This window comes from Anabas testudineus, chromosome 15, assembly GCF_900324465.2.
Source record: "Anabas testudineus chromosome 15, fAnaTes1.2, whole genome shotgun sequence".
Lineage (NCBI taxonomy): Eukaryota > Metazoa > Chordata > Actinopteri > Anabantiformes > Anabantidae > Anabas > Anabas testudineus.
Genome location: NC_046624.1, coordinates 8,402,554 through 8,414,156, shown reverse-complemented (window position 1 = coordinate 8,414,156; position 11,603 = coordinate 8,402,554). Strand labels below are relative to the sequence as shown.

The window sequence follows — 11,603 nt, the reverse complement described above, 5'->3', positions numbered from 1 at the left end:
TCTTACACACGAAGACAGCGGGCTTTGCTACAGCGCTGTGCATCTCCCTGTTGAAAAACCACTTGATCTAACAGTTTAATGAAGTGAAAGACAAGAAATCTTTAAGCACATGAACAATAGAGCTCCGTGGCCATTAATCACTTATTCAGAGCCTGTCTGCATGGTCATCCCTTTATCACTGCACTCCAGTCTTCCCACTGAGCCGTTTTTTGAATCACAGTGACAGCAGGTTACATTTACAACACTGTTTTGAAAATTTAAAGACCTTCAAGAGAGGTGGAGGGAGTGGCAAAACACATATACAGGTACATGAAATTAAAATGTATAATTTAAACAGTAGAAACTAATTCTGTAAAGTAAATAGTACTGAGTATTTATATTATTACATAACAGCAAGATGTACATTATCTTTGGTCACAATAAAACAACATGAAATTTACCTTGTCCTATTTCCATTTTGTATTAATAGCTTTTCAATAGATTCACTTTTGGAGATTCTTCTCTATATATCATGTCATAAAATAAAAAGAGATTAATGCTGTACAGTACACCCATTCCCTTGTTTGCTATGAGATATACTATAAAGTACTGTATATTGTCAATGTGTATGTGTCGGGGAGTGCATGAGACTTTATTACATTCTGCCTGCATCATTGCGAAAGCTTGTCCTCACACCTCAAAAGGCTTTGAGAGTTAATTCATGGTTTTAAAATTACTGTTAGAGTTAAATTTAGGTTGGGATAGGGGCTGGGATTAGACGTTTACTGTAGTGATGAAGGTTAAAGTTACAGTAAGGAGCTAAGGAGTGTAAAATATCAATGAGTGCCCTCTTAACTATGGAAAGATATTCTTATTTTTCTTTCTTTAGCTGTGCTGTTTGCTTATTTTGGGGGTGTTGAGTCTGTATTCAGCAAAAAACTCTTTCTGTTGCAATAACACTGACAATTCCAGATGATAAAGCAAAGAAGCTGCCACAAAATGCTGGGATTACTATTTGTGATCAGGAGGTGTGTCAACATCTTATCAGGCCATTTCACACCAGCTTGCACTCCAATGAATATTATTCCACATAATCATATTCTTTACAGATGCTGGCCAATGATACGGCTGCTCCTTTTATAACCACCTTTTGCAGCGCGTTTCGATCTCGTGAACTTTTCCGAGTTCAGCTGTTCTATAAAAACTCACAGTCCAGTAAAGTCCTGAATACATTTAGATGAAATCACATCTGTAGAGATGCTAATCTTGTGTGGAAGGATTTTGATAAGACTTTGTAAAGGTCGCAGACACATGAAATGACACCTGGTGAACAAAAAGCTGTAATGACACATTTTGCACAAAAGGAAGTGCAGTTTTAGACTGGATAAAGCTTTGTTGTGTATAAATTCCACCAAAACTTATGTGCAATTAATCTTGTAATAGTTGCGTCTGATGGAACAAGATATGAAAATGATTCTGCTTAGGGTTAAAGCCCACGTGGATTTAACTAAGCAAATAGGTAAGAGCCTCCCACTAGATAATTACTGCATGGATGATTATTTTTCAGCTGGTAACAAGTTATTTAACTCTAACTGAAGCAGTGAGTAGCTTCTCATTTTCCTAAACAACCATGTCTGGAGACACATCGTGTGGTTGTGGAAAAGATGTTATTCTGTTTCAGAAGGGTCAAATTACTGGCTGAAAACATGCAGCCATCATGTCTGGTGTCTACCGTACTAGACTGTGGGGGCAGTGCCATAATCTGGGGTTGCTGCAGTTCGTCAGGTCTGAGTTCAGCAACATTATGTGTCCAAAAAATTTTACAAGGCATTTCTGAGACTGTTGATGAATCCCCAGGTTGGGGCAGGGTTCCTCTCTTTGTGGTGTTTGCATGTTCTCCCTGTGTCTATGTGGGTTTTTCTCCTGGTACACTGGCTTCCTCCCACCGTCTAAAGACGTGTATGTTAGGTTAATTGGTGACTCTTAATTGCCGACACGTAAACCTGAATATGGTTGTTCATGTGGTTGTTCTTCTATGTGTCAGCCCTGTGACAGGCTCGCAACCTGTCCGGGGTGTATCCCGCCTTTCACCCATTGAGAGCTGGGATAGTCTCCAGCACTCCTGCAACCCTGAAGAGGATGAACTGTTATGGATGATGGATGAATTCACTTTCTGGTGTGACTGAAGAGTGGTGAGAAAGGTTAATGGCGTGTTGTCCTTTCTGATATTACCACTAGGAGTCAAAAAGGTGAGAAATAAAAAAAATTGCACATACAGGGTCTTTAAATGTTGTTTTATTTAAGCCAGTGGCAAAAGGATCACTTGCTTTACAGAGTACCTAGATTTATTTTTTATTTAATTACTATGATGTGGTAATTTCAAATTTTCAGAATTTTTCCTTTTTCAATTTTCCATTCCAAACTCCCAGAATGGCAAAAAGGTCATTTTGGCTGGTGTAAAGTCAGCATCATCCCTGCATAAGCCACGTCTGTGTTTCGAGATGCATGTTCTAACAGGCCTGCTTGTTTTTCCGATGCACTGAAGCCCACATGGGCACGAGAGAAGGTAAATAACCAACAGATGTGCAGCTGAGACACTGCCTGATGCTGCAGATTTTGCCTGTAGTGTGACTTGTGAATGTGCTGTTTTCTTAATAGATGTTGCATGCGTGTGCATCCAGGTTGTGTGACCACAATAGGTGAGTTCATGAAGAACATCATGTGTTCCCTGCAGGAAATGCACATTTTCATTATCCTTTTTTCACTATCCCTGAAATGCACATTAGTCTATTTGCATTTTTAAAAACCTTAGCATCGCTTAGGGTCCTGCAAACAAAATCAAGTTGTTAGATTAATAAAACGAACGTGTCTGCTCAAACTATTTGGAGATTTAAAGCAATGTAAATGTGGAAAGGAAAAGTATCGTGAAAATTGGCAAATACTTTGAGAATAAAACAGTAAGAATGGGAAATCAATTGATTCAATAATCCCTGGATCTTATGTCAATAAGAAGTGAAGAAATTTGTTCCAGGCTGTTTGATCAGGCTTTGAAATCTGTGTTTTAATCAGATTTTTTGGCACGTTAATACGTTTCTCATGCATCTTCAGAAGGGTCATTATGTAAGAGTCAATACAATCAGTAAGCTCACTCAAGCTGGACATGTGACCAGCTCTTTGTGGCCTACACTTTTACGTTTCATTAATTTGTCTGAAATGAAATTCAGAGTTGCATTGCCCCTTTCCCTCTCTCCTAATCTAATAAATGTAATGATACAGATTTCTAAATTCAATCAGCTTTAATCTAGGGGATACAGATGCTCTCAATAGGGAGAGAAAAATGGTCCCAGCTGGTGAGTGGTGAAACACTTTGAAAAAACTGTGGCTACTTTAGAGGGATGAGGATTCATATTTAGTGGATACATTTACTATAAAGATTTTAGTCAAGGGGCCTCCTAATTTACAATCTGGCCACTGGCTTTATGTCTATTTAACAGGGAGGAAATCTGTCAATCTGTAAATGTGTATGTGACTATTGCAGCATATCGGTTTTCACCTTGAATTACCTGGTTATAGTTAGCTTGATGTAACAGATTTTTAGTGATGTATTTAAAAAAAAAAAAGGCTAGTAACCTTCATTTCAATACATTTCTGTAACCCTAACCTAATAAAGTAAGCTGCAGTTGTTGTCGCTTAGGAACATTTAAACTTTAGAAATAGCACCCATCCCTATGGAAGAGAAGCAGTTAACAGAAACATCCCCATAGAACTAATCCTGAAGCACCTCTAACACTATCTTACTATTACTAGCAAATTAAAGTACATTTATTGCAGAAATGTTGATTTTGAGTGCATCACATTGCACACGTCTTCAAATTCAGGGCTGAAGACAAGCACACTTTTTACACAGCTTGGCACTGGGGCAGCAGACAGCCAGTATATCACTGAATTCATCTGCGAGACGCGCTCGCCATTTCTTCTTGTTAGCTGCATGTGTGTCTTTATTCTCAGCCTCACAGCCAAAACAAGAGAAGCGGGCGCGTGGTTTCTGGCCTATCAGGCTGCTAATCAGCCTAATAACATGCAGCTGTTCCTGCTGCCTGGCCCAGCCATCTTGGCTCTCCACCTACAGCCAACTGTGAAACCACACCCCTCTGCTTCCACCAGAATAAAAAGGGATTCATCTGGCGTCTCTTTTAAACTTGGGGTCAAGGGGTTGTGTTGGCATGCAAAACATGAAACACACAACTGTGTGTGTGTGTGTGTGTGTGTGTGTGTGTGTGTGTGTGTGTGTTCAGTGTATCCTCTGCAGTGTAGTTCTGCTTTGGTATTTAGTGTTAAAACGTGAAAGCAGCGTGACACACTGACACAGAAGGGCACAGATTTTTGGCACAAAGAGTTGTTTTTTCAGTTAATTGGCTCTAAGATGATTCTGTTGATAGCTGAGTATTGCAGTTAGTGAGTTAATATGTCTTGTTACAGAAAATGTTTTTTTTTAACAGATATAATTTAATGATGTGGTTACAAATTTGCACTAGTCCTTTTTTATCAACTATGCAAATATTGAGGATTTAAAATATTTATCTACCGTACGCAAGTTGTTTCTCATTTCTATGAAATCCTACTCAGTGTGTTTACCAGAGGCCTCTGGATTTAAGATCCCACTGGACTGCAACTGGCTTCTGCACTGCTGCAGCTGTAATTTTATAAATTCATTAAGATTAAACAATGAGGGTTTAACATGAAAGTGAAGTAACAATAAACAAAAGATGCTAAGATGCAGGTTGTGCTGCTCTTATTGTGCTGCTTTAGAAATTAATGGCGACTTTCATCAGGAAAAACTGCAACTCCTGGAAACAGCGGACAGGAAACAGTTGTACCTTAATATTATGGTAAAACTGTCTGCTAACAGCAAATGCAGATTTTAGACAACTAGATATTCGATTACTACTGCGACAGCTTCTGTGATCAAATAATTTGCATTTGTTAATGTTGGGTCTTCATTTGAGAAAAATATAACACACACAGTATAATATCTTACATGCACACAGGTCCAATGAATAAGGTCTTGAGCTGTTGCAAAGAAAATACTATAGACATTTATGATGACTACAGAGTAAGCATCTGGTCCGATAACAATCCATTAAGAGTTTGTTATGGTTCAGTTAAAAACTGGTCCTCTCTTAACTTTGTGTTTTGAGTGTTAAATAATAGTCTGCTTCAACATTTGGGAGAATATATTTGATTTCTCACCTGGCGTTAGATAAGAAGATCAATATCAATTTCATCTCCGTGCATTCAGTAGAGAGTCTGGAACCAAATGTGTTTAACCCGGCTGGAAGAGAAGCCAAATGTTTACGTCCAGTATGAGAAAAAAAAAATGCATGCGGCGTCATAACACTGTTCAGAAATTATAAATCATTTGCTGACCACTAAGAATGCAAGACCAGCAAAAAATGAATCTCAAGACAAAACATGGAAATGTGTTCATGTCTTTATTTATTTTATTAGCACCATTAGTCTTACTGGTGACATTTTTCATCTCGGAGAGTTGTGTGACATTTGAGAGCAGGAACAACACTGAAAGTGAAATGTCTTGATGCTGTGGATCATGGTTTCTGTAATGCAGCTACATTGAAAGTAAAAAACCGCAGGAAGAAAAAAAAAAGTTCCCACCTAAATGTAATTTTTATGAACTTAGAAATTTACTTAAGAAAGTGCATTGATCTGTTGCATGGTTTTTAAACTTTTGACTTGGATTCCTGGGGAAAAAAATCAAACATTACTAATGTATGAACAATACGCTGTCTTGTCTTATCTGGGAAAGAAGAGCAAAAGCCTAGACCTATAAATCTTCAATGCACTATCTCTCTGTCATCACTGTGACATAAGCAACACTGTAACCTCAAAAGTTACTGCAATAACTCCCTCCCAAAAGACAAAGCCCTGTTTGTAGCTCTAGGTTTTCTCTTGTAAGGTTAATGGGGAAAGGAAGGCTTGAACATTTCCTCTGTAGATAATCTCAATCTCTTGTACAGTGAAAAACACATGAATAAAACACCCTGAAGGAAGTTCATTACATTGAAAGTTAATGCATTTTATTACAGCGCTCTCACATCAAGTGTATTAATGTATGAAATCAAAAAGTTACTAAGATGTAAGGTAGTGGCTACCACCATCAAGCCATTACCGTAGCCAGTAAAAGGTTAAATAATCAATAACAGCATTTATAATTAGTAGTGTCAGACAGAGTTATGGTAATAATGACCTGTATCCAAAAAAATGTTTTTTTGTGACAAACATTACATTGTGTGTAGTCACACACTATTAACACTATTATTTTCCAGTATTAAAAGCACCTGGTCATTTTCTTGTTGTGATAAACGGCAAGCATTAAAAAAAGTAATGCTGGCCATGATTGACAGATGTCAGAACACTGTATACGGAGCTGCGTAGCCTCAAACGTAACCTGTATCTCAGTATTTGACGCTTTGGGAATGAGAACAGGTTAGCGGACAGGCCACAGTACCCATGCTGACCTCTCTCCACTCCAACTATAAGACCACCAGGTGCTTTTAATGTTGTGGCTGATCAGTCTGGTGTGACTGTAAGCTGCTTTCACCGGTGGATTGCCATGACTCCACTAATCCCGGCGCAGGGTTAGTGGAGTCACAGCACAACAAATATCTTCTCAAGGCACTTTACATGGTAAGTTTTAGACCCTACAGAATTGTGCAGAATGAGAAGGACAATAAAAGCAGCTGAAAAGGGATTAATCTTGATGTCCTGTTGTGTTAATGCTAATTCTCTGTTAGGCTATCTAGTGTCTTATACAGTGAAATACTACTTCACACTTAATGGTGTACCAGTGTTCAATTCTTGTATTGTGTTTTTATAAAAGCCACTAACAAAAGTGTGTGTTTCACTGTTTCTGACAACTGAATACAATGGAGAATTCTATAAAAACACTTATTCCTATTTATGATAATGACGACGAGGTGAAACAAGGACTCCGACTGCAGCTGCATATGCAATGTGCCGCGTGCCGAGCGAGCAGCAGGTTATTGGAAAAAATAGGTTTCAGAAAGTTACAGCTCCTGGAACGAAAACAAAATGACACTGGTGTGGGGACTTTCAAGACATTAAGGCGTCAGCGGTTGTCGAGGCCAAACGTTGGTTACAAAAACTTGGAAAGGTTGTGTTCTAGTGTTTGGTTTTCATAATTTGAAAATGGGTCCACACGCTCAGTAAGTACTGTTGAACACTGTTGAGTTAATGATAGCAGTGTAGGAACCTTTTCTTTTACCTTTGTGTTCCCTGCCACTGAGCAGCTACTTCATTCTTCAGGCTTTAAGTGCCTTTTCCAAGGACACCTTGTTGAAGCACTGAACTAGTGCTCGCTTTACTCGTTCACATGGCCAGCTTTTACACACCGACTGGCTTGAGGATTACTACAGTAATATCCCAGTCACCAGCCCATGGCCTCACACCTTTTATCACGTAGCCTGTTAATTGTTCCACCTTTATAATAGTTACTAGAAAGAAGCAGTACTTATTTCCCTGTATTATTCATATATGGTATGAAACACCATAGGAAACTCTTTAGAGGCACAGACAAGGTAATAAATATACTGTGTACCATAAGTACTGCTTGAGAAAAGGGCTCTAAATGCCACCTGAACAGTAAATCATTCTGATGGATCCCATAGCCATTACACTGAGAACTCACGATTGGCTGTTTTCTTTCTTTTGATGCTATATGTGCTGCAATGATTCATCACAATCGATTTTAACATATATAATATATAGATATTGGAACAGCAGCTGTTGCCTGTTGCTTTACAGACACTAACCAGTGCTCCATGTGTACCTAAACCATCCGTGACTGCTTCCGTGTGTTTAGTGCAATCAATTCATCAATCCCGGCAGCTTTACAAGCCTTATCTCCAAAAGTTGCTTCTACCGTAGATGTCCGGGGATGGATGCTGATGGAGGCAGAGGCGCTGTCCAAGGTACTGCATTCAGCCCCTCCCCGGTAGACATCACGGAGAGACACGTGATTCGCTCTGTCTGTGGCTCCTGACAGTCTCTGGATAAGCTCAACAGGGAAGTCAGATTGCACCTTCTCCACCACAAAGAAAACTGGATTGTCTCCCCGCGCTCTCCACCTGCTCCGCGCGTTCCTCTTTTAGTTGTGTTTTGTTTTTGTAATCGGGGGAAACAAACTTGGAGGAGGATATATTTCAGGTAAATTCCTTTCAGAGGAGTTGGGAGTGAAAGTGGACCCGTCTCTTAATCTGTCTCTCTCTCTCTCTCTCTGATTCTGTGATTCACTTGGAAGCAGATCTTGATGTGAAGGTTTCGCCAGAGAGAGGATTTGGGTACGGGCTCTCAAACAAGACGGCAAAATTTACGCACAGTCGTGATTTACAGGAGCTCGGCTTCGCGGTGTCTCGCACGAGATTGCGTTTGCATCTCTTGTGCCAACTATTTAGGGTCCCGTAGAAGTAAAAGGGGTAAAACGCAAAAAAATAAAATAACACCTCGTCTGGTTTAAGGGATTTTTTTTATTTTTTTTTTTTTTTAGCTGTGAACGAGTGGGAAATGCCGCAGAAATGTGCACAAGAAAACACACTGTAAGTATAGTGCGCCGGTCACAGCTGGGGAAGGCAAAGATGTTGAGGTTCGGGCATATTAATGATGAGATGACGGGGAAATAAGAATCCTGTCCCGTTTGGCACAACGTGCACCACGACAGATTCCGCTGAGGACGACTGCAAATCTTAGTTGCAACACAGTGGGCATATAAATAGCTTGCTGGTTTCCATCACATGTGCTGTTTGTGGAGATGTTTCAGTGTGTTTAAAGTGCCGAAGTGAAGGCAGCCCGCTCCGCGGCTGCAGTTTGCACGCAAACTAAAAACCGAGAATGTAAATAATGCTCCTCCTTGACGAGTTCTGAAGAGATGAGAGTTGAAAATCCGTTTTTTTCATTGACTTTCGCGTGACTGAAATTGTCTGCAGGAAATGCGCGAACATCTGGGTAGGATCACTGATGCATATACAGATGGATGGATCACAAATCGTTGTTTCTCATACTGCATGAACATGTTATTAGTGTTGTTGTTATTGTTATTATTGATGTATTAAACACGCAGCACTTGGCCACTCAGATGAAGAACGCTAATTATTCATTGGTACTGAAGGTCCAGTGTTGTGTGCTTCCTGGAAAGCACTGGTTAAATTAACCCAACCATACCACTGGTCTTTTCTTTGTAACAAAGGCCTTTCTGTGTAGAAGTGTCAGATTGGAGATGCTCCTGCTTCAATCACACTCTGATACTTTTGATTAAAGGCTTTTGGCCAAAGTGGATTTGGAAATGGATATGGCGAGAAATGGCGATACTGTATTGAATTTGCTTTTCTTTTGCAGGGAGCTTTGGGACTGAGGACTGCCTTGACAGACAGACAGCTTCTTTTGCTGAGCTTATCAGCCACCGTGGCTCCATATGGCATTTTTTTTTTTTTCTGGTTTCTACACAGGATGCAAAGTGAAAAGCCCCGAGCAAGGCTTCCAGTTACCCGCCAAAGAATGTTGGCATGAACATGAAGATTAAAGCTGCCATTTCAACTCAAGTGAAACCGTGCACACTCTAACTGGCACCAGAAGGGACTGTTCCATAATTACATAAATTAGACTGAGTGTGCCCAATGGATATTTGAATCCCTGTCACTTTGCTCTAAAAAGCCATGGCAGAGAGGACCTTTAAACAGTTCAAACTATTTTGGTGCAAAGAGTGAGAGATTTGGCCAGTGGCCTGGGCAGTGCAAGGTAATGGTATTTGCTCCAGGAAATAAGCGTTGGCCAGGCCTATTGCTATGCAAATATATTAAAGCTAATGTTTTGTCTTGCAATGCATCAGTTCACATCTGTATATTCATGTAGACAGTCATATATCAGTCTACTCTTTACCCATCATACTTCTTGCTTAAGCAAAGACTCTCCTAAGTAAATTCAGCCCTATAGTCCCCGTCTCCCTACACTGAACTCGTGATCACACAATGGTTTTACAAAAGCCACATGGTGCCCATATCATATGGGTTGGGCTGCTCATTTGCTGCTTTGTAGAAATAGGTACGTGTCTAGAATTTACAGGTGCTGAGGGGCAGTGGGCTAGGTTTCCGGTGTGGAACGCATGTTGCGAAAGTGAAATGAGCTTCAACATGAAAACGAAGAGTGCCCACGGGCTGCTAGTTTACTTCGACGATGAGGGATTTTGTGACTTCTTAGAACTTCTCATACTGAATGGTAAACTCAGCCTTCGCTTCTCCATTTTCTGTGCCGAGCCTGCGACTGTCATATCTGACACAGCAGTCAACGACAGCCAATGGCACGCAGTCACGATAAGGAGAAACTTTAAGAACACAACCCTGATGGTGGACAGTGAGATAAAGTGGGTCGAGGTCAAGTCAAAAAGACGGGATATGACTGTTTTCAGCCATTTGTTTGTTGGTGGAATACCACCGGAATTACGGTCTGTGGCGTTACGACTGACATCAGCTGCGGTCAGGGATCAGCTGCCTTTCACTGGATGGATAACAGACATAAAGGTCAACAACACGGAGTCTGTAATGATCAGCAGTGAAGGGGTCTTAAAGGACCTCTGTGGTACAGCCAACATGTGCTTAAATGGAGGAGTCTGCAGTTTAATTAACAACGAACCAACATGTGACTGCTCCCAGACTGGCTTCCAAGGAAAGGACTGCAGTGAAGGTAAGTCATGTGGATTCAGTTTAGATCATACAGTTGGTGCAACACATCCTCTGTAGCCAGTCAACGTGGTCAATACAAATAAATTACAAATTTAAGTACCCTATTGTAATCACCATCAGTCCTCAAGTAGCCTAATGCATTCCCTTCCTCTAGTAGGCTAAAGCCATATGTTTGTGTTAGTTAGTTTTACGAAGTGTGCCATTAATCTGCAATACGGTTGTTTGTAACGAGTGACTATCCTGCAAGGCCTCATTAGCAAAATATGCAGGCATTTTCCATCCCCAAAGGCGTCTTCCATTCTTATCAAACAGGTCTGTGGGGATTGGTTGACCTATGAAACACCATCTCCAATGGCTTACCTCAAATACAAGAGAAGGCGTAATCATCTAGCCATGAGGAGTAAACATGAATGATGTCATTGACTTTCAACAGCGCAGTCAAAAGTGTCCAATAAATCCATGTAGTCGACAACAAAAGGAAGTGTAAAACCAAACAGGGCGAGGTTTTTGCATCACAGGATGTTTCGGTGCTGTTATTAAGACACAGATGCTTTAATGTGCCTATAAACATACAGAAGTATTGTCATTATCACATCCTTTTTGGAAACAGCTGAATCTGTAAAATGAGTGGTGCACAACTTCTAACAGAATTGCAGGTCTACATAGTTTAATCATCCTCACAGCATAAAAAGAAAATCAGCAGTGATATGCGAGAGGATAAAAGAGCTCGATACCCAGCTAAACAATACACAAAAAGAACATGGGGTTCTTTGAGCTAGGTAGGATGAATAGTATCTCTCTGTAGTGGCCTAAAATTGTGATCATATTATCACAGCCTCTCTTTTAGTTACCGTC

At 40.3% G+C, this 11,603-nt stretch overlaps 1 protein-coding gene across 23 annotated transcripts in view; it reads left to right on the top strand.

Moving 5' to 3' along the window:
* The first annotated feature begins 8,082 nt into the window (after positions 1-8,082).
* Positions 8,083-11,603, top strand: part of LOC113159466 (neurexin-1a) — a 217,797-nt gene continuing 214,276 nt past the window's right edge. For 21 of the 23 annotated variants that reach the window (XM_026356188.1, XM_026356175.1, XM_026356186.1 and 18 more), the window contains exons 1-2: positions 8,083-8,223; positions 9,409-10,749. In XM_026356188.1, the coding sequence (XP_026211973.1) occupies positions 10,038-10,749 (712 nt within the window). In that variant the 5' untranslated portion in view covers positions 8,083-8,223; positions 9,409-10,037. Of the gene's footprint in view, positions 8,224-8,572; positions 8,613-8,983; positions 9,019-9,408; positions 10,750-11,603 lie in introns of those variants that run through there. The other 2 variants (XM_026356159.1, XM_026356160.1) reach the window with 2 other exon arrangements.